At 40.2% G+C, this 24,431-nt stretch overlaps 1 protein-coding gene across 4 annotated transcripts in view; it reads right to left on the reverse strand.

Annotated features, from left to right (window-relative positions):
- Window positions 1-11,486, reverse strand: part of MSRB3 (methionine sulfoxide reductase B3) — a 166,648-nt gene extending 155,162 nt beyond the window's left edge. The window contains exon 1 of one of the 4 annotated variants that reach the window (XM_064590947.1): window positions 11,297-11,438. In XM_064590947.1, the coding sequence (XP_064447017.1) occupies window positions 11,297-11,431 (135 nt within the window). In that variant the 5' untranslated portion in view covers window positions 11,432-11,438. Of the gene's footprint in view, window positions 1-10,719; window positions 10,883-11,175; window positions 11,198-11,296 lie in introns of those variants that run through there. The other 3 variants (XM_064590949.1, XM_045873035.3, XM_064590948.1) reach the window with 3 other exon arrangements.
- Window positions 11,487-24,431: the final 12,945 nt, after the last annotated feature.

The raw sequence follows: 24,431 nt of genomic DNA on the forward strand, positions 1-24,431 counted from the left end.
AATAATATCTAAGCTCCTCATTATGGCCTAAAAGCCCCATATGATCTCACCACCTTCTCTGCCCTCAACTCTAACCATCCTCCCTCCTTCTCCTACCATAAAATGATCTTCTCATTCCTTCCACAACAGGCCATGCTGGTTCCACACGGAGAATGAAAGTTCCTAGTCTCTCTAGCTCATACTGCATCCCCAGAGATTAGATGAGTTAGTGCCTAATGTGTAGCAAAGGCTTAACACATATTTTTGGATGGACAGCAGATAGAGACAGCAAGGACATAAACAACTTGTAAAGTAACTTGGTCACAGAGGATGATGGCAAGTGGAATAGGCTTTTGTTTATTTTAGAAAATAAGAGAAATTTGAGCATGTTTAAATAAAGGATATTAAGAGATTATCCAAGACCTTGGAAAAACTTGAATACATAATAAACTCACAATGGAAGAGAAAAAAAATAATTAGGAAATTAATCAATTTAGGGGAAAGTTATACAAGAAAGTTACAGTACAGAGGGATTTTACTCTATATACTGAAGTTTTTTGTTCTGCAATTGGAGGGGTTGGGGAAAATCAGTAGTCTCCAACCACTATCAAGAACTTCCCTTTATTTTCCTTCATAATCGTCCTTGGTTACTTTACACTGAAAGGAGGCTCTGATTAGCAATTACATATATCTGATTAATGAAATAATTATACCTAACAAATGCAACTTAGTTGGGAAATCCAAGGCTCAGGAAGATTAAGTGATTCATTTAAGGTCACAGAAATACTTTTTTTTTAAAAAAGGATGCCATTGTCTAAAAATGAAGAAACTGGTCGAAATTAGCACAAGAAATCAATGAAATCAATTCCAAACCATATATCAAAGTAAAAAACTGAAAGATTTTAGAAGAATAATAAAAAAGATATTCTTTTTCATTTGGGGGAAAAAAGCAACAATAAATCCTAGAGAATTTTTTAAAACCTGCATGAAAAAGTCATGGTCTAACCATGAAGTAAATTGTAGCATGACTTTAAACAATTGCTGTTGTGCAGGAGAACCAACTTGATGCTCACACTAGGGTCATTCTTTTTTGAAAGTGACAAAAACACTTTAATACCTTAAAAAAGTTAAATGGGAAAAAATATAATTGAAAGAATAGACTACATAGGAGTCACAATACTGCAATGATTAGGAGCATAAACTCTGTAGCCAGACTGCCAAGATTTAAATCATAGTCATACAAATTACTGAATGCCTTGCACCTCAGGCCCTAATCTCAATATATGAGTTCTCATGATAATATGCTACACCTCCTTGATTAAGTTGTCATGAGCATTAAATAAGTTAATATATGTAAACAGTAAAGACTTAAACTAGCAGCTGGCACAAATGGTAAAAAGACTAGTAACATCTGTCTGTATTTGTTATTATTGTTATTATCACTATCATTAGTATTATTATTCACTATGTGGATGGTGAAGCAATGGGGAAAAAACAGATTTGACTCCATAGAATAACATAAGCACCCTAACAGATAAATGTGAAAGGAGCAGAAATAAATAAAAAGTAGAAAAACATATAGATGATAAAAGAAATGCTTTTAAAAATGAGTTACATACACCAATGTGGATAACACAAATATAATGTGATGAGGGAAAAAAGCAAGTCACAGAAGTTACATAGTAGGGGCGCCTGGGTGGCTCAGCCGTTAAGCGTCTGCCTTCAGCTCAGGTCATGGTCCCGGGGTCCTGGGATCGAGCCCCGCATCGGGCTCCCTGCTCCGCAGGAAGCCTGCTTCTCCCCCTCCCACTCCCCCTGCTTGTGTTCCCTCTCTCGCTGTCTCTCTCTCTGTCAAATAAATAAATAAAAATCTAAAAAAAAAAAAAAAAAACGACAACAGAAGTTACACAGCAGATGACTCCATTAATACAGAGTTCCAAGTCATGCAAAAGTAAAAAGTAAAATATGTAGAGATAGATACATCTATGGTAAAGCTATAAAAAAAAAAAGCAAGAGTGGGGGGAAAAAAGCAAGAGTGTACTAGTTATCATTTGTGTTAAGTGATTATCACAAAACGCTTGACTAGGTACTCTGAGTGGAGGGCAGGTGTATATGAAGGTCACACAGGCAACTTTAACATTCTACTTCTGAAGCTGAGTAGGGATACCTAGATGTTTAAAAATCATTCTTTATGTCTTATATATACATGTTATATATTCTTTTTGTGCATGTGATATATTTATAACAAATGGGCAAAAACTTAACAATATATTATAAAGGCAAGAGAAGATTTTTTTCCCTGTCAAATCAGTAAAGTGTTTTGTTTTTTTTTTTTTTCCTTTAAAGCTCAATGGAGATTTTCTTCTTTAATGATAAGAGCAAATTAACTAGTTTTAAGAATTAAATATATTTCTAGGATGGTCAAGAGCAAATTCTACTAGCAGTGTACCCTGACTAAAAGAGGACTATTCCCATCTGAGATACATCATCAAGCCTAAATAAGCAATTCGTAGCTATACATCTAGATCAGCCAACATAGTTTCTAGTGCATAAGGCCATCACTTCAAATGGGATAGTTAATATGATGCTTCTAATACACTGTAATCTATCCTCTAAATAAATACTGGAACTTTAAAAGGGTTATATAACTTTTCTTATGGATCAAATTACTGAGCACATTAGGCTACAAAGTTCAAACATAAGATCTTAGTCACAGAATAACATTTATACTTAGTTCCACAAAATAGACACCTTGAACCAAACATAACAAAAGAAGACAACTTTGTATCATTTATTAATCATGTCATTTCCATTAAAAATTGTGAAAGCTACTTAGAGACTTTTAGACAACCCATAGACTATAGAATCTTAAAGTAAAAACAACATCAGGTATTAGCCCAGCTGGTTCAGTTTGCTGATGTGAAAACTGAGGCACAGAGAGTGTAAAATGCCTCATGCAAGAACAGGACGAGGGAAACCCAGTCTTCCAATCTGCTATCCAATGTTCTTTTCATCAGCACTACACTGACTCCTTTGCAACATGAACATATACACAAGGATGCAAATATACTAACGAGTCTGCCACCTTTCAACTGGCTCTGCAAATTGGTAAACATCCCCTACCTTCAACCATGCTCTTCCTGGCTCCCTACAGTGATCTAACTAGACGGAATATTCACACACCAAGATATCGGGAAGGACTACAGTGTATGCACCTTTTCATTCTCAGTTACTGTGAGACCAGGGCCCCCAAATTACCCGTGGTCCCTCAACTGTCGTCCTATTTAATGGACTGTGAACGGGGAGATACGGCCCTACCTTTCTTTCCTTATACACCAATAATCTAAGATAAAACATCCACCTTAGATCTCTCCCAACCCCAACTATGCCCAGATTCTCTGACAACCAAACACAATATAAATAAGAGAAATGAAAGAACAAACATAAAATTCAGGACTGTCTGATTTATACAAAAAATATCCTGACATTTTTTTAAAGACTCTAAATGTATAGTACAGGCTTATTTTCAGTGTTGCCTTAAATTTAACATATGTACTGAGGGATTGGTTGGTTTTGTTTTGTTTGCAGGTTTTTTTTTTCCTTTAAAGAAAATAAACTGACCTGAGAAACCATAAAGATTCATTGTGTAACACAATTTATTGTAATAGAAGATAGTTATGCCATAGCACAGACTGCTGTAGGTATATACTTGCATGAAAATCACCTACTAAATTTCATCCTAAAAAACAGGAGTATGGCCCTAAGAATGATGCTCATATACCTGAAAATATTATTTTTAAAAAGTGTTCATAAACTCATCCCCGAGACTGCTTAACAGCCCAGTCTTAGCATAAAGTACATTGCCTGGCATAAAACAGACAACTGCTATTCCTAGAAGATGTTGAGAAGGAACTTTCTTGTCATTCCAAAATTTCAACCATGGCTCAGATTTTCAAACAAAACTCTCCTCCACATTCTAAAGTGAGATGACAATGAGCCACCGAAAGCTGAGACCAGAACCTCCCTGAGAGTATCCACAAAGCAAGAAATCAAGCTGTCTATAGACTCTAGAAGCCATAATTTCCACGTATGTGTACTTTCTGAACATGAGAATGCTTTTTATATTAAAAAACTCATTTAAAAATTTTATAGTGGGTTTTTGCTATTATGTATTTTCTCAGTCAACAGCTACTAAAAGCACAACTACTAGAATATGGGAGGGTTCCTTTTTTTAATCAAGTCAGAAATTATTCTTAATACTCCATACTGAACATAAATATGCCATTTCAGACAAACGTTATGAAGTGTATACTGTTCTTAGAAACAGAATCAGGATACCCCATTGATCAGGAAGCTGCCCTGTGAGCACATTTCCTACACCAGCACCATTTCTCTATTTCACCTGCAGTCACCTCCATATTTTACAAAACTGCAGTTTATGCAAATAAAGGCCTCTCAATGAAGTAAATTCCCTCTGATTTCCTTCAGAAAGGTATCAAGAAACTGTCTTGTGGTTTCCTGATAAACAGCACTCAGCGGTGTAATGCAGTCACACAAATGCCAGGTAACAAAGCTGCTCCAGGCTACCATGGCCCAGAGTCACAGATCAAGGTATGGTGGCCCAGGTGGCCAGCTCAAGTGTTCAAGAGCCTTGCAGGCAACACTTGAAGAGGTAAGAAAAACAAGGCATTCTGTAAGAAAGAGGTAGGGGTGTGATTTATTATAAAATTTTTATCATAGATTAGGAAATTGTCAACAACTGTTTTACGGATAAGAACTTGACCATGGCAATAAAAAGTACCCATAGAGGACCAGGAAAACAAAAAAAGCCGAAGAGTACTTCATATGGCGGGAATCACATTGGCTTCACGTTCCTGGGGAAGGTAAAGGGAAGAATGAGGAGGAGACAGTAAAATGGGTGTTCAAAGCTAAATGAACCACTTGTAGGAAACTCAGAGTACAGAGAAAAGCAAGGCTTGGTGATGATGAAGACATTTAAGGCGTTAGTCCTTTACTTTAAAGATAAGCCACTGAAGAGGTTAAGATGGAAAGTAGCAACAACAATTTCACAGTTTGGGAAGGTCTTTCTGGCTGCAGGATCCTTTGTTCAAGGCTTCCCGTGTACTATCCATGAGTGAGTACATGTGGTGTCCCCTATACAAGGAAAGCTCATGGACAGAATGCCATATACTGACGGAGCATCATTCAAACCAGAAGAAGCTGCATCTTCTTGATGATGATGCTTTTCATGTGCCCTTCCTCTTCCTCCAGTCAACAAATGTTTTCTTTTCCCCTGTATTTTTAGTCTTCCTTACTCATACATGTTTAATCTCCAGCCCCGGTCTCTCCAAGTCACAGCCTCACAGTTCTGACTCAGCTACGCATCTTCACATGCATGTTCTACCAGCACCTCAAATGCAATAGATCTAAAACAAAACTCATTTTTTACCCCCACCCACAAACCTGCTGAGTTCACATTCTATACTTGCCCAACCTTAACATCTTCCCATCATTTTTAGTCATCCCTCTTTTTCCCCATCTCCAATTAATTGTCTATTTCTGTCCGGTCTACCCCAGCAACATTTCTCCAATCTCATCACCACCACCCTAGCTCAGGTCTTCACTCCCTAAGAAAATCCCCTATAACCTTTCTTTATTAATCCAATGGTTTCTTTCCTGATTCAATTCATCCTCTGAATTATTAGATAATATATCTTATAATCCAACTCTGATTTTGAGGACTCAAAGAACTTCAATCTCATAGCTTACTAACCCAGTCCAAATTTTCTAGTCTAGCCCTCCATGTTCTAGGCCAAACCTAATTTTCAATTTTTATACTTTATCTCCCCACTATTCCCCTTCATATATGCTCCAATGTTTTCCTATACCTGCCCTCTCTATCTAATCTGGTAAATATTGGGTGCTCAATACAAGTTGATTTCCTTCCATATCAGTTTGCTATACTCTCCTTCCCCATCCATCTCAGTTTGCAGGAAAAGATCCTATCATTCTATATATTTGATCATCACACGGGAAATTAGAATATTCATGGAACAGCTTGTAACATCTAGAAAACAGACAAGGACTGAGAAAGAAGAGCAATATGACTGAGCTCCAATGTCTGAAGAAGAAGGTAGTGACAAGCAGGATGCCATTCAAGCTTCAGAACATTTGAAAAAGCTGGAATCATTATGCCTGGGATGATGGGTGCTAATAGCTTATCTGAATTCTTCTAGATGATTCACTGGTCTAATAGAACTTATAATTTAATGAGGAAGATAAATTACATATGGATTTGATAACGCAAGATGGTAAAATCATGCTCCAATCAAGGTACAAAATGTCTTAGAAACACAAGAAAATGACAAATTCTAGGAGGTGAAGAAAGCTTCGCAAAAGACCATGAGATGGAGGCCTGAAGGACAGGTTAGGAGAGAAAAACAATCCAGACAGTGGAAGCAGTCTAAAGGAAAGGGAGAGATGGAAAATGCTAGACATGGGTGAGAAACAGGAAAATAACTATGGAACTCACTCAACTATTACTATTTTGAATGTCTCTAATTATCACTTACATAGTTTTAATGAATTCACCCTTAAGAGCTATTTGAGCCCAGCATTTTATGTCAGTGATTCCTGAAAATATGCAGATGATTATCTGCAAGATGGATCAGCTGTTATTAAACAGGATTTTCACAAGTCAGGTGGATCCCAAGCTGCTTCATGATTCCTAAACACGGTGCTACCCTCTGTTCACTCCCCAAAGGCTCCTCTTGGTCATTTCAGCATTCCTGCCTCAGTATGAATGAACTACTCCAACATCCTAGGATCTCACTGAAGGTGGCATGTTCTTTCCTACACACACTGCAATCAAGAGAAAATTATACCTTTTAAGGACTAATAACCCCATAACACAAAATGTAAAAATGCAAAATCAAACCACATAAATGTCTGCAGTACATACTACAAAGAACTCTAGAATTAGAAGAGACCTTAGGTGGGGCGCCTGGGTGGCTCAGTCGTTAAGCGTCTGCCTTCGGCTCAGGTGATGGTCCCGGAGTCCTGGGATCGAGCCCCGCATCGAGCCCCGCATCAAGCCCCGCATCGAGCCCCGCATCGAGCCCCGCATCGAGCCCCGCATCGAGCTCCCTGCTCTGCCGGAAGCCTGCTTCTCCCTCTCCCGCTCCCCCTGCTTGTGTTCCCTCTCTGGCTGTCTTTCTCGTTGTCAAATAAATAAAATCTTAAAAAAAAAAAAAGAAGAGACCTTAGGGAAAATCTCTATCAAGACACAAACTGTGTCTATCAGGTTCTTTCTCTCAGGAATTCAGAATCAAGCCTCAATGATTTAGTCTTTCCCTGTGAACTGAGGGACACGTAAATACTCAGGAGCTGCTGAGCAGTCAAATTCAACCATGAACACAGGAAAGCAGGAAAAAAAAAAAAAAAAAAAAGGTCAGCAAAGAAAGAACAATGAAGCAAAGAAAGGCAAAGAGTAGAGACAGAGAAAGTTCCACGTTTTCCAGTCCCTGGTCCCTAATATGGTCTGTCTGCATTTAGCTTCCATCAAATTCCTTTCTTTCATTTTCCTAAAACTAGTTCAAGTTCGTTTCTCTTACTTGCAACAGAAGCTTAAATGAGGCAATAACCAAATCCTCCGTAAAGTCAATTGGTTGATTTATTACTGGCCTATCTTTTCTACAATTTCTTTTTCTTTGCATTTCCATAAAGGCATAAAGATGACTTTGGTATGCTATACAGAAAATATGTGAACAAGGATCCAGGACCACGCTGAACATTTTAAAAGAAAAACTGGCCCAGAAAGGAGAAAATATAAGAATATTCAAAGTAAAGCCTTGAGATATCTATATAGAAATCACAGATGCTAACAACTGGCAAATTAAATAGCAATCTGATGACCCTCCTATCCAATCTCAATTTAATTCTGAATAAACCAGATGGGTAGGTCCAAGTATGATCAATAGGGCATTTTGTAGGAATGTAGGGCATTTCATCTGGAATGCCCCCAAATAACTACCCACAACCTCCCAACCACAGAAAGGTTTGGATGCTGTGCTGTGGTATCCTTAACCCAGACACAAATTCCAAAACTGAATACCAAACCATCTTAGGGCCTGGGCTTAACTGCCCTAAAGAACAGTTAGACATTTACCCTATGACATAACCAGCACTTCCTGCTATTAGATGAGGGGAAGAGAAAGTAACACAAGCTTAATATCATGGAACTCTGTCAACGTGTGTGCATCTGTGTGCATGTGCCAGATATCAAGATGTTCCACAAGCTGGATCCACACCAATCAGATCTGACCACAAGTAGACCAGTTTAACATGTATAGCAAGTCAGAGTTGACAATCAGAAGTTTGAATCAATGTAGGGTGGGCGGCTCTGCAGGATTATATAAACAAAAACAATATTACAGTAACCTAGAGTTCGAAGGGACATGGAGATTATGTCCAACTTCATCACTTTACAGAGAAGGAAGCTAAACATCTGAACCAAATCCCCAACTATAATAAGTAACACAGGCACGATAAAATCAAAGAACTGTGACCAGATAATAGAACCAAAAAAAGCATTATTTGCTAACGTTCTCTCTAATGGTTGAAATTTTATTTTTAATTTAAAAAGGATAAATGTATTAGAAAATGTAGGAAAAAATCTAAGCAACTACTGTTGGGATCTTTTTTGGATATTCTTGTTACTTGAGTTTAGCAAAATAGTAAAGATTTCTGACCTAATGGGTTAACATTTTAGTTAAAATACTAGAACAAGCACCTTTAAAAACTAAAAAACTGTGAGTTGATTCAAAACGTAAATGATGCTATATGTTTGCAACCTTGGCAGATAGGCAGTTTAGGCACTGTGACAAAATTCTACATGGTAGAGAACTACTTATTTTAATATAAAAAAATTCCAAACGTTCACATAGGGCCCTAATAAAAGTCATCAGAAATTAGACTTATATGTCAGCTGGGACCAAAATTAAAAGAATGAATGTTTAAGTGATCCAAACATAAACTTGGTGTTCAAAATTGCTGGCAAGGGGCCACAGTACAGTGGATTTTGGTCTTCAGGGGCTGCTTTACCACAAGTATTAGGTAAGTCAACACATCACTGAGGGGAAAGAAAAAAAAACACATATATTCCCTGGCAGTACAATCCACTCTTTATTGTGCAGCACAGTATTTTCTAGAAGACCACTAATAAAATGTGCAGTTAGAACCTCTTGTATTTCCCAAGAAGTACTATTAAAGATACTCCTAAAATATGAATCCATAAAAAGTAGGTCTTTCTGAAAAACAGTTCTAGTCAGAAGCAAACATGAAATTGATATCATTACTTAAATTAATATTTATAAACTGCACATTTAATAAAGTTAAACATTTTAAAAATCTCCCATTAATCTAAATTGGCAATTTTATAAGTTACATGAACCCTGAAGATTTTTTTATAGACCAACTATCTTTTAAATTCTGTTTTGCCACCAATGCTGCAAACGGAAATATGAAGAGACAGACCAGAGAGTTCTGAATATAATCTATGCTTATTAGAGTCAGCTTTAAACTAATTCATAAGTCCTAATTGCGAGCCATATCTTATGTTGACGCTTTAGTCTTCTAGCGGCAAAAACAAAAACAAACTAAAATTTCCTAATCTCAACTGAGGAATTATAATTTTTGTTCTTCCATTCCAGAAAAAATTAAGAACTGAGAAACTCTGATGATTAGTAAGTTGGATACTCATCACAAATACCAAAATTTCATGCAATTTCACATTTACCTTAAACTGTACATTTGTAATTTCAAATAATTACCTTTTATAATAACCTTATAAAAAATGTTCGTGATATTTTCCACATGATTTAAAGAAAATGATCTTAAAAATCGTCTCTTAAGACTTCAGAATTACCGTAATTATAGTCCTAAACCAAGGAAGGCAGGAATGGCCCCTTTCGTTCACATAGTTTGACTTTAAATAGTCCGGTGTAAAACTTAACAAACAGACTCGGATGCTTTTTTCCGCTCAAAAACAAAACAAAACTGGTAGCTGGCAAACTCGGGGTTTTGTTCGGCTTGGGCCTATTAAATACCAGCGGGGCCCGCGGGAGCCTGAGCCCCAGCCCCCGGCGCGGGCGATGCGGCGGGCGGGTGACCGTGCGCCCCTCGGTGCGCCCCTGCTCGCCGCCCGCCGCTCCCGGCGCTGCCCCCAGCGCCGCCCGGCGCCCCACGCCCCTCCGGACGCGCGGCGGGAGGCGCGGGCCTGGCCGGCGCATTCCCACGCACCCCGGCCCGTTATCCGAGCGGCACTTCGGCGGGGGCCCCCGCTGCTGGTCCCGCGCCCTCCCGCAGTCGGCGCGGCGCCCCTCCTCTGCCTCCGGCGGGCGGCCCGGCCAAGCCCCTTCCCGGGGGCCCGCGTCGGGCGAGAGCGTCCCTCGGCTCAGGTTCGCTCCGGGGACGGGATAAGGTGTCAGCGACGCGGCCAGACGCCTCCCGGAGGCGGGGGCGAAGCCAGCCTGACCTCCTTCCATCCGCGCCCCCTCCACCGCCCGCGCGGGGCGCTCCCCTTCAGCGCCCCTCCCCGGCTCAGGACAGGGGGCGTCCCCGCAGGAGGCTGAAGGGGGCGCAGCCGGCGCTCAGAGGGGATCCGGGGTCTGGGTCACACCTCAACTCGGCAGGGTTGGGCTGGGAGAGGGGAGGCGAGGCGCGGAGGGAGCCCAAACTTACCTGACTGCGCGGTTCTCCGCGCCACGGCCGTGGCCAGCCAAAGGCGGAGGCAGAGCGAGAGGGGGCGCGGGAGGGTCCGCCGCGGGCTCATGGAAGGGCCAGGGAGCCGCCGCCGCCGCCGCCGTCCGAGCCTCCCTCCCTCCCTCCCTCCCAGGCTCCGGGCGACGGACGGGGCGGCGGGAGGCATGACGGGAAATTCCTGGGCGCGGGCAGCCGAGTCCAAATATGAGCATGGGAGACGAGCGAGGGAGGACCGCGGAGCGGGCCCGCCGCGGACAGGGCCCGCTGCCCGGCCTCAGCGGCCGCCAACTCCCTCCTCCGAATCCTGCTCGTCCACAGCCGCCGCGAGGCTGCCGGCCGCGAGCGCGAGCAGAAGGTGGAAGCTCTCTGCCAGGGAGCATCCCTCTCCAGGGTTGAGGCCCGAGAGCAGAGCCGAGCGCCCCACCCAGGTCCCACCTGAGACCCCTGACGGGGTAGAAGAGAGAGAGACCACCACCAGGACACCGGACAGCGAGCCGAGGACCCGACGGAAGACGCCTAAGGGGTTTGAGGAGACTCCCGCGCTGCCCCTAATCACCTGAGCGCTTTGGTCAGGAGAGGATAAAAAGATCTGGCAAATACTTCTGTTAAGCAGTGTGGGAGGGTGAGGCTGGAGCGGCACTGCCAGTTCCGCACATTCAGGTGAGCCATCCAGTCCACAACAAACAGGCATTGTAAGACACAAAACCACCCCCTGCCTTCCAGGCGAGCGTTCATTTGCAGCGGAGGCAGGCTGCGTGTCAAGTTTTCACAGTAGTTAAATGCTGATGCTGAGACCAGTTGTCCTTTCCACCACCAACCTGTCTTCCTCCCCTTACACTAGTTTTTGTAGTTGTTGTAGCTTGTCTAAAAGGCAATGTTGAAATGTATTCAAAAGGTGCTACCTCTGATGGCCAAAATGTCAGTCCCAGATGTTTAATTACAGGCCCAAGCTACTAGCTCCCTGCCTTTTCTTTGGCACTGGTAACTCCTCCAGTAATCGAGTCCAAATGACCCTTAGCTTTTCAAGACAACGTAATTGTCTTAATTACTATAATTTATTATTTTTTTATTCACATTGACACGACAGGCCCTGCAGATGCAAGATGTTATATAATTCCTTAGGAACATTTTAAGATGCTACAAAAATGATTTATGGATGCAAAATTCTTAAGGGGTAAATGCCAAACAGATTTAGAGTGTGGATTATTCTAGTATGAACTAAAGTGTGGTAATCTGTACATCTACATCACGCTACTTGTTTGAAAATGCTGATTTGAAAATCAAAAACTTCAAAACAAATTTAATTCTAGCAAATTATTAAGGCCCATATGCCAAAAACCACTCCATTTGCAAAAAGCTCCCCTTAAATCATTTGGTACTGAGAAACACCACATCCTATGAATTACTCCTGGCAAATGGGCAGATTTCACCCTTAATATACTAGCAGTGACAATGAAGCTAAGGGCAGATGATCTAAGTAAACTAAGGGTAAATAAGCTGTAATACAGTAAATAAGGGATTTAAAAGACACATGGTATTATTCAATTTAGGTACCTAGAAGCTGGGCAGTGGGAGGGGAATATTCAGGAAAACTATTGAATATTCACTCCCTTTTCTCTTTTTTGTATATTTAACTGGGTATAACATAAGCATCTGTTTTGTTGGGGTTTTTTTAAGATTTATTTATTTTTATTTGAGAGAGAGAGCACTCAAGCCAGGGGGAGGGGCAGAGGGAAAGAGAGAGAGAGAGAGAGAATCTCAAGCAGACTCACCACTGAGCATGGAGCCCAACACAGGGTTCTATCCCAGGACCCTGAGATCATGACCTGAGCCAAAACCAAGAGCTGGACGCTCAACTGACTGAGCCACCCAGGCTACCCAAGCATCTGTTTTTCTTAATTCCCTTATAACATCTAACATAGTTCTTTGGCCATAATCTAACAGGTTGTTTAAAAACAAAAGGAAATGAGCACAGTAATTTGTGGACTGACATATAGCAGTTCTGAGCTAAGTGTAGGGAAAAGCTTGTTTCAAAGGAATGTAATAATCATAGTTATATTTAAAATATTTTAGTTGACCTTATATGCAAAAACATAAAATTATAAACACTGCATTATCCCACAACCTAGTTCATAGTAATATAAGTGGAGAGTTTAGTAATTGTATCTGCAATTCTGCTGACTTGACCGCAAAACCAGCAGCTGGGTTTTTTTTTTGTTTTCGTTTTGTTTTGTTTTAAAGATTCTATCTATTTATTTGAGAGAGAGAGAGAGAATGGGCGGGGGGGAGCAGAGGGAGAGGAACAAGCAGACTTTGCACTGAGCGCAGAGCCCAAGGTCATGCCCGATCCCAGGACCCCGAGATCACGACTGCAGCCAAAACCAAGAGTAGGCCCCCTCAACCGACCCAGCCACCCAGGCGCCCTACCCACCAGATGTTTTCAAGGCTTCAATAAATTAAAGAGAGGAGAAAAGAGCTAAAGTTACTTGAGTGCGTAACAAGTGCCAGACACTGTGCTAGATGTCTTACACATGGTACTTCATTTAATTCCTACAAATATCTCTGAGCTTGTTATCCTTTATCCTTATTTTACAGCTAAGGAGACTGAGGCATAGATAAATTATGCTACCAGGAAGGGGTGAAGGAGTATTGGAATTCAAACCTCATTCCAAAATCATATATGCTCTTTTTACTGTACGAATCTGTCCCATTTTCCCTACATTAAAAAAAAAAGAAAAAAAAAAAGGAACTCAAAAACTGTATTCACTGGGCTCTTGTGGTTTTAAGTAACTGGTGTGCACTCAAGTTACCTCAAGTAATAGGGGTAAAGAATACATGTGGAAATAAGACCAGAGACTTAACCGGCTTGTCGGGTCATCCTTTGTGGGCCTGGGAGGTGGAGGTTGTGCCTTTTGATAAGTACCAGGAACAGGAAAGGTACTACCCTCTGACCACATTCCTATGAGCTTTGTAATTTAGCCACTGATATTTAGATCATATATTTCACAATGTCTTCTCTAACGTCTTTTTTTATAATCTTAATACCAATCATGTTAACATATTACCTTAAACATTGTTTGTTTTTAAGACAAAGGACCCAGAAGAGGTAACTGCTTCCCCTGCTCCCTATATACCATCCCTTCCCCTACCCAGTGGTGTGCTAGTAAATTGTTAACAACCAGCCCTGGAGGAGGGAGACCTCAATTGTAACAAAAACCAATTGATGTGGTGTCAATACTCCCCCAGCCTGAGGCAGAGTGGGGAAGAGATGCACACAACCAGCACTCGGGCCTGTGACCGCCAGCACAGCATTGCCCCAGCTCCTCATGAAATGTCTTCAGAACACAGCCATAATTCAAACTGCACAACCATAGCTCTTCCCACTTGCTGCCAATTCTCTGTCTATAGTTCATGATCAAATGCCCCGGAGGGGAGAATCTGATTCTATCACCATTGTCCTTTTTGGGGAAAGTTCTTACTTGAGGCAATCTCAGAAAACACTGGGCAGCCCACAGACTGGCTACCTCTAAGCCAGGTGTCCTCTCCTACTGCAGCTGTGACTAGGATGGAAGGCTAACATTCTACACAACATAGCACCAATGCTGAAGAAACAGACTGCGCTGCTACCTTCTTAGGGCTTGTGGTTGGGGCAACCTCTTTTAAAAGGAGTCTGTAGGCAGGACAGGCTTTCAAGCTGTAATCTCGCCAACATACTGTGCTCAGCTCTTCAATAAGATCCTCTCAGCCACTCCACAAAGCTTTGGGGCAGCCTTTACTCGGCATACCCCAAGGAGCTGCCAACAACTGCAAACAGGAGAATGGACAGGTTAGGACTAGACAGTACTCAAAAGCCCCCAGCCAGAGTCAGAAATAGAAACCCTAAGTTAGTACTTAAATTCAATGAACATTTATCAGGCGCCATTGTTTTAAACCAATAATGACTGATGGGAGAGTAAGGGAATTACCTCACAGGAGGATGTAAAAGACTCTCGAGGAGAAAGTTTTTCAAACCACACTCAATCCAAACTCCCCAAATGTGCTTTCCTCTCCTGGGAAATAGAATGGTGTGACTCACTCGTGCTGAGAACACTTTTATACTGGTGAAAGCATGCCCCTTGCCTCAGCGTGCTGGGGTGGGGTGGGAGTGAGGCTGAGGAGAACTACTCTCAACAACATGAGGGACACAGAGTCAATGCTGACTTAAGGGAGACACCTGAAATTTTCTCTCAGATTCTGAAAAAGAATTTCCACTTTCATGACACACTTCCAGTCCCCAGTCACCAGATGTACTAAAAGGACAAGGACTCTGTATCAGGTCATGAAGTGGGGCCCCTAAATAAAGATAAAGACTGAATTAAAATTAGCACTTTCCATCTTTTCATGGTAAAATAATTTTGCTGCATCTCAAATGGCATTCTTTTATTTTACACAGTTGAAGCCATTCCTTTTGTTGATTAATTCTGGAGAGATTTGATGTATTCCCATGATTGATGTGCTGCCTGATTCTACTAGCTTTGGATATGTGGTTATGCTACAACAAGCAATAAATATTTAACAAGATTTTCAATGTTTTAGAGAATTAAATAATCCTCTCTAGACCAGCAAAGCTGCTTGACTGTTAGCAAGATTGTCACGTAAAGCAGTATATGCAACATCAACTACATACACAAAATTAAAGAGAAGGGGAAGGAGCAAGATTGAACATTTTGGGGGCACCTGGGTGGCTCAGTTGGTTAGGCGTCTGACTCTTGGTTTCGGCTCAGGTCATGATCTCATGGGTCGTGAGGTAGAGCCCCTCATGGGGCTTCACACTCAGTAGGGAGTCTGCTTGAAGATTCTCTCCCTCTGCTCCTGCCCCCATGTGTGTGCACTGTGCTCTCTCCCTAAAATAAATAAATCTTAAAAAAAATTAAAAGAATGAATATTTTAAGTTGTACAGGAGAATTCTGATGGTGAACTTGATTCTACTCTTTTACTCCATCTCTCAGTGCTTCTTATATGGAGAACATCTAACCCCACAGCGTGTGCATGTGGTGTTTAAAGGTGTGTATTTTTCACATAACTTGTCCCTAACCACGAACTACTTCCTTCATGTGTTGTTCAGCCAAAGCAGCCACAATCTGATCCAGTGGTAAAGAAAACCCTGGCTGTGTTGGGCTTTCTGGGAGATGCTATGTTGCTCTCCAAAATGGTGCCTCACTACAGGATTTTCTGCAGTAGTTTTACCTCTGCCTAAATTTCACCCTGCAAGCTGCTGTTAGAACCTAATCTCAAAATCAGATAGTTCTACTCACTGGTCAGGGACCTGGGCTTTGGCATCAGACAGATCTAAATTCAAGCATGGCCTCCACCATTAAAGCTCATGGGACAACAGGCAAGTTACTTAACTACTCCAAGCTTTGATATTCTTCTCTGTAGAACGAAAAAGTAAAGATACCTACCACTCATGATGCTTAGCACTTAGTCCCATGCTAGCTAATGGTAACTCCTTAATAAATATCAATATAATACTAATATTATTAACTTTTATCATCACTTACCAACTTTCAATCACCAGAGTCACTCTTTGCCTTTAAGCTTTATCTGATATGATTTCCTGTCTGAAATGACTCATAGTTTCTCTTCACAGCTCAGAGTCCTACATTTGTATTCATAATCACCTCTTAAGGAAGTCTGTTCAGATTTAGTTGATTCTTTCAACACATGTTTTCTTCAAACACTTTTTATACTTATATCCAGGTTTACTAATAGTGTTTTCAAATGTTTTTAAGTCTTCACTTCCTCAAAGTAGTCATAGTAGAAGGCTACACACACTTATCATTACTCAAACTACTTTGTGAAAACCACTTTTAGATTTGCCATCAAAATATATGATGAGATTTTTAAAATATCTTCAATACAGGAAAATCATCTTTGCATTCATTCATTCTACAAATATTTACTAATGCTTACTTTGAACTGGATAGATAATAAGGTAAACTGGTAAGATACTTAGTAGGTTAAAGTGATAACTGCTAACAAGAGAAATAAGGCAGAGAAGGTTGCTAAAAGTGTTGGGAAAGTAACATTAAAGACATACAAGAAAGAAGGAAGCCATGCTAGTGTGTGAGAAAAGAGGAACAGCAAGCAAAGAGGAAACACCCAAAGCCAGAGGCAGAGAGGCCCTGTAGGAGGACCATCCAGGAGGCTGGCATGGGGAGAAGAGGGGGAAAGGGGCTGTGGAGGGGGCATCCAAGGTTGTGGCCCAAGAGGCAATCACATAGGGTCTTATGGGTCATTTATGACGACTTTGGCTTCTTTTGTAGTGAGATGGGAAACTATAATAGGCTTTACACAGAGGAGCGACTCGATCTGATTTACATTTTCACAGAGAACTCCCTTTGGCTGTTCTGTTAAGGAGTGCAGAGACAGAAGGGGAGACCAGTTAGGAGGTTCTTGAAGTACTCCAGGTGAAAGATAATTGTGATTTGGGGTAGGGAAGCAGTGGAGGTGGCGAAAAGTGATCAAATTCAAGATATATTTGGAAGGAAGGGCCCACGAGATTTGCTGACATACCAAATGTAGGGTTTGAAAGAAAAAAAAGTTAAGAACGTCTCTATCCTTTTTTCCTTTTCCTCCCCCCCCCCCCGCCCCGGGCCTTACAGAATTGCCATTTCATGAGATAGGGCTGACTTGGAAGTAGGCGGTGCGGTAGTATATTAGCAGCTCAGTTTTCCACGTTACGTTTGAACTGGCTTTTAGACACATAGGAGAATGTTCATCTAGACAATTAAATATGAAAGTCGCATGTATAGAGGGATGGCTGGGTTACAGATAGCATGGAAATGACATATAAATCATGAGAAGTCCATAGATTAAAAAAAAAAAAGGGGCCAACAAGGGCACCGTCAGGAGTATGCAAACTGGTGCAGCCACTGTGTGAAACAGTATGGAGGTGCCTCAAAAATTAAAAATAGAACTACCCTACAACCCAGGAACCGCTCTACTGGGTATTTACCCCCCAAATACAAAAACATTAATTTGAAGGGATACATGCACTCGTTTATTGCAGCATTATTTAAATATAGCCAAACTATAGAAGTAGCCCAAGTGTCCATCAATGCATAAAGATGATGGGGTGTGTGTGTGTGTGTGTGTGTGTGTGTGTATAGAATATTATTCAGCCATAAGAAAGAATGCTATCTTGCCATTTGCAATGACATGGATGGAACTAGAGTGTATTATGCTAAGTGAAATATGTCAGAGAAAGACAAATACGATATGATTTCACTCATGTGTGGAATTCAAGAAACAAATGAGCAAAGGAAAAAAAAGACAAACCAAGAAACAGACTAAACTGCAGAGAACTGACGGTTAACAGAGGGAGGGTGAGATGGGGGAAATAGGGGATGGGGATTAAAGAGTGCACTTATCATGATGAAAAAAATAAAATGATTTGAAAAGAGAAAAAAAAGGTGGTGAGGCTAAAGAGGTAGGAGGAAAAGTATGGAAACCTGAGAGGCAAATGAAGCTCTTATTTTTTATTTTTTTCAGAACACATTTGATTTGTGGAAAAAGACAAAATTTAGGACCAAACAGAAGAGATGAATAGCCACACTGTTATTCCCTTTTTATGCTTTCAAATGAGTAAACATAAAATATTAATGATTTTTATTATTATAAGGACTTATAAACTGACTCTGAAACATCTCTAAATACTTGAGGAATAGTAGCAATGGAATACAGGTATATTCCACCACGTGACCACATTGAAAAGCTGTCCCTATAGGTCAGATGGCCAGACATCCAATAGTTGTGGTGTGTAATTGACAGCTAAGTGACAAGGTCCACTAGACAAAAGGGAATAAGAACATCTCTTCAGAGATGGACAGAAACCTTTCTGAGGTTCAAATATATACAAAGTAGTTTTAAAACTATAGCTTAAAGTATTGTACCAAAGTTGATTTTATGTTTTTTAAAGTTGGTGGTCCGTAAAAGTAGAGAGAGAAATAAACTTGCAGTGGCAGATTTCTATTCAAACTCTGGCTATGCCATGTAATAGTTGTGTATGACTTTCAAATTCACATCTCTGGGATTTAGTGACCTTATCTTTGAAAGTAATTTTGTCTGCCCTGCCTATTCTGCAAGATGTTGGTGCGAGTCGAATGATATTAAGGGGCTTTCAAACTACAGATGTCTAAAGGAAAAGTCATGATTGAGGTGCAATGCATTTTTCTAAATTCACCCACTTTTGTTTCTTTGTATAAGCCACAGTTCTTTACATAGCTTGAAGATGCCTCTTTGAGATTCTGATAAAAGAAAAAGGTCCCCTAAGGAAAATGCATAACATACACACAAAATTTAATATACAATTGCACACTGAAAATCACTTTGGAGCATAATTTCTTGTGTGGAAGAGAAACTTAATGAAAATTGTTTTAAAAAATTTAGTGTGTGGCAGGCAATGGGGGTAAATTAGAAGAGTACCATTGAGAAGGCCACCCAGGCAGGTGCAGATACCCAGACTTGAAGGTAGAGTCCCTAGTCTAAGATAGTAGCAGTAAGACTAGAGATGAACAAGATGTTTGATAGGAGTTGCCAGATAAAACGCAGGATATGCAGATAAATCTAAATTCTACATAAACACCAAATAATTTTTAGTATGTCCTAAATATTCCATTGAGCATTATTCATAGTTTATCTGAAACTCAGTTTAACTGGACATTCTATACTTTTATTTGCTAAATCTGGCAACCCTAGAGAGAAACTGGTGAACTTACTCCTACCTTCATCCTCTTATTTCTCTGAGGCTATCTGATTCTGATACAAATGTGTGCAATGTGACCACTGGGAAATGGAGAGAAAGTCATTAAGATCTAGTCCAGTTCTTTGGTGGCTCCTGAAGAGACCCATAAAGATGTCAAATAGTTCTTTATAGACCTATTTATTTTCCAGCCAGGGCATGAGACTTACTAATAATGTGGCTATATTCTATTCTCAATATATGGGTTTTACACTGTCCAGTACAATCTACATGAATGTGCGTGTACGCGCCTGCTTAACATATGGGTTAATCAGCAAAGAAACCACCAGCTCACAGTTGCCTCGGAGAGAATACTGAGTAAGAAACATGAATTGGATGGGTTCCTGAGTGGCTCAGTGGGTTAAGCTCCTGCCTTTGGCTCAGGTCCTGCTCAGTGGGGAGCCTGCTTCCCCCTGCCTCTGCCCCCCCCCCCCCCCCCGGCTCATGCTTGCACTCTCTCTCCTGTCTCAAATAAAATCTTAAAAAAAAAAAAACCACACAAACATGAATTGGAGGACCCATAGTCAGTTTGTCTATCACCGCCCCACCTACGTATGTGCATACACATGCACAGACACGTGTGAGACTAGGCAGGTAGTTTTTTCTCTACACAGCCCAAATCTGTGGCCTTCCTTGACTGCACAGTGTATGGTAGCAATGGGAAGGAAGAAAGGTTCAGACAAGGACGTCCCTTTCAGTGGAGGAATAGGGGCAGTTGGAAGATTCAAAGAAGGAAATCTTTTTGAGGTGGTAATACAAACCTGAAAGCAGGGCAGGCAGGAGCATTCAGGAAGGTGACTTTCTCTAAAAGCTTCCAACCCTTAAGGTCTTATCCCCTGGGTGATGCAAGTGAAAACCCAAAGTAGTGCTACAGAGCTTTAACCCGTATCTCTCCTACTTTGTGATTCTGTCTGAAATTATCTTCCCCAGGTGCTGGTGTCTCATTTGTGGAGGCTAAAAGGTCCAGATAGCAAGGAGAAAGCAGTCTGGTTTCAACCCATTCCTCTAATAAACATAGGGACAGACTAGGATTCAGAACTGATGATCAACAATATTTCAAGAACAGCCCACAGTAAAACCAAAAGGCCCACAGCACACAAGGCTGGGGAGAATTTTGGAGAAGGCAGGTAGAGGGAAAAGTAAGGCCAGCCTTCATGATTGACCTGTGGCTTAGTGAAAGCTGCCCTTGAGCAAAAGTGAGTTTTGCAAACTTTGGGGTAGTAGAGCTATGGGGCAAGACTTGGATACTGACTGAATTCTCAACAGTAACAGAATATTGAAAAGGGCAGTAGAGTCTTCGTTTGCACCTTCCCATAGTGTAATGAGTGCTTAATAAATAAGCGCTGTTGACTGACCCTTCAAATGGGGGTGGGAGGATGGAAAGGGTATTGTTGAAGGGGGAAGGAGGGAGGTGGTGAATTTATACATGTTTCAACTCTCATAGGAAAAACAAATGGGCCAAATAAAACTATCATCCGCTTATCTTTCCACAATGGCATAAAATGAAAAAAAGAAAAAGTTTCTTCTAAAAACCATTATATTCTGCTCCCAGTAGTAAGCCCAGTTACAACTAGAACTACAAGTAAAATTGGCTTGCATTAATGAAAATATGTAATATATCACAACCAAAGCTCTGAAAACTCAAAATATTCAGTGCAAAGAAACCCCAAAGAGACATTTACTATAGTGCTTGGGAGTAAAAAGCAAAGCATTAAAACAATAAAAACATTTTCCAAATGAATCAAATGATGCTCAGCTAACTTTGTGTTACTTCACATCAATAAAGAAAAACACATCAAGAAATCTATACCTTAAGTAAGCAATGATGTTATAAATATGACTGAAACAGCTCTGAACTATTTCCAGCTTTGCCTCTAAAATTCCTTTGGTCTGACGGCAGAACATATTTCCTGTTCTCATACTCTATGGGAAGTAGCACACCCATTTCAATCTTTGTCACTTTTTTCCTGTATCAACATCCACGGGAGGAATGATTTAGGTGCTGCCTACCCTAGGTTGAGATCTGAGATCCAGAAGCCATCTGGCAACGAGTCTCAAACTTTTGTCAGAACTACCTGGAGAGCCTGTTACTATCCTGGGATCTTTTCCAGATACAGTGTTTCAGCAGGTTTGGTGAAGGATTCAGGAATCTGCATTTCTAACAAGAACCCCATATGAAAAGATTTTATTTATTTATTTGACAGAGACAGAGATAGCAAGAGCAGGAACACAAGCAGGGGAAGTGGAAGGGGGAGAAGCAGGCTTCCCGCAGAGCAGGGAGCCTGATGTGGGGCTTGATCCCAGGACCCTGGGATCGTGACCTGAGCCTAAGGCAGACGCTCAGTGACTGAGCCACCCAGGCGCCCCACCCCAGATGATTCTAAGAGAGGTGGTCCACATGTCCTTCTTTGAGAAATTCAGGTTAAGTAACCAGAGTAATTTTTCATGTCTACTTTCCAATCAAGGAGAGTAAGTTTCAACCTCTCTTTTCTAAAAAGCCCATAACAGGGGTAGACAGGATTATAGAAAAATGCATGAAGGCGTATATAACACAGCTTTCATGACTTACAAAATATATATGTTTACTCATAATCCAAACAGTCAGGAAATTCAAATAACTAGAATTTTCACTTTACCCTACATTAAGTGAGGTTCATTATGAAATGAGGCACTGCAAGATTCTGACTTGCTTCCTGAGTCATCAATGATTAAATTAAGCTCCCCAGAGTTTTAGCACTGTGAATATTTTATTATATTCTTTGAAAATTGGTTATTTTAAAATCAGATTATAACTCTTGGGTAACATTGAAATAACTAAATTTATTTAAGACATATCTTTAAAAATTACTCCAGGTAAACAGGCATTTTCTGTACCAATCTAATACTAGAATATGATATACTGTATTATAAGTACATATTTTTTTCTGAACATAATGAAAATAGCCTACTTCTTTAAACATATCAATTACATGGGGCAATATTTACTCTACCAATCTCCAAATATGATAAGGCTCTGTCTTATAACGAAATAGTATTTTAAGTATATTCAACTACCCTTGAGGAAAACCAAGAAAGGCAATTTTGATTTTTTCCATGTTATTAAAGCATAATGGAAAATGAAAATGGTAATTCTGTAATTTTTGAAAATGTGGTTTATTTAAATGTGAAACTATGTATAATTTACAATGATGAATAACAGAATGAGTATACATACAAAGCTCATGGCTAGCTCCTCCAATGTGAGGACAGGATTCAACCCACAGGACCGCTCACAGAAGCAGTCGCTCCGGCTCATTCACTGTCTGCTCTCCACTCATCTCTGCTGCTCCTGGTATCTTCCAAGGATGTACACCATAAAACAGAGCTTCACTGTTACCAGACGTATACCACATAAAATTAACCTCTGAGACTCCTATAGGCAAAAGATTATACCAGCCTTTATGTTTAGCGTCATAGTAAGGAACATTTTAATAACACAGGACTGACTGTAGACAACATTGGTGAAATACAACTGATCCATTCCAGTCAGAAGCTGACACAACTCTAACGACCGACACTACCACAGTTCCAATGATGATAATTCTAGAACACTGTCATAGCTGAGATCTAAATCTCAATGTTATTCACATTGAGAAAAATAAATTTACATTTAGATTTTCTGCCTTTTGAAAGCAGAAGCGCTGAGCATAAAAAGGAAGAATTCTGGGACACAATAGTTGGGAAAAACTAACAATAAAATGCATAATGTAGCAGAGTTGAAAGACTAACAAGGTTTATCATTTCAAAGTAAGATAAAATGGGAGAATACATTAGTTTCAAAAGAACAAAAATAGTTAATAGTGAAGAACAACAATAACCTATTTTAGAAATAAAGGAAGAAGTCAAAACTTAGGTTTCAAAACTGTACCCAATAAGGACAGAACAGAGAATTTACCATTAATATGTTTATTTTAGGTTTTTGGTAAATATTTTTTATGAGATTTAAGAAGTTCCCTTCTAGTTTGCTAAGAATTACTTTTTTTACAAAAAGGCATATGGAATTTGAATTTTATTAGATGGTTTACTGCATCTAAATGAGATGATCATATTTATTTCATTTATTCTATTAATGTGACAAATTATATTGATTTTCTAATGTCAAACCAGTCCTACATTCCTGGAATAAATCCAACATGGTCATGATGTATAATTCTTACTTGTGTGTTGCAGGATTTGGTTTGCTGGCCACTTTAGTTTGAGGATTTTTGCATCTTTGTTGAGTGAGACTGGCCTATAAATTTTCCTTTTCTGCATCAAGGTTATGCTAATCAGGAGAGCACCCCCTTTTTCTATTTGCGGATAGGGAATTTGTCATTTAAAAAGGGAAGCGCTGAAGAGATTATGAATTTTCAAAGGTCTGTCTTATGCATGATCATTGTTAAGAGTGACTACAATGAAGAAGAGCAAAGGGATGTTAAAAATAAATCACATTTTCAAGCAGTTGGTCCCACAAACCTTTGATTTAGAAATGATATTATATGATGGGCATTTTACATTATTTCATTTCATTCTCTTGACTATACAATTATCATTTTTAAAAATGAGGAAACTGAGTCTTAGACTACTTAAATAACTTGCCTAAAGTCATACAACTAGTATGTATCAAAGCTGAAATTTGAGCCTGGGTCTCACTCCAGAGACTGTGCTATTAAACACTCCTCCTTTTTTCTTTTTTTCTCTTTCAATGCAGGGATCCAGTGTTTTGGAAGACTTTTCATATACCTGCTAACAGTAACAACCCACAGGTCTGCAGCCAAAATAAACATAGCTCTTTTCCAAAGTGCTGAAATTATAAAAAGTCTAAAATGCCTGAGCTTCACTGCCAAAGGTTGGTAATGATTCAAAATATACTAACAGAGGAGACCAAATT

This window comes from Mirounga angustirostris, unplaced genomic scaffold (genome assembly GCF_029215605.1).
Source record: "Mirounga angustirostris isolate CCGP_5_RB_7025 unplaced genomic scaffold, mMirAng1.0.hap1 SCAF_5, whole genome shotgun sequence".
Taxonomy (NCBI): domain Eukaryota; kingdom Metazoa; phylum Chordata; class Mammalia; order Carnivora; family Phocidae; genus Mirounga; species Mirounga angustirostris.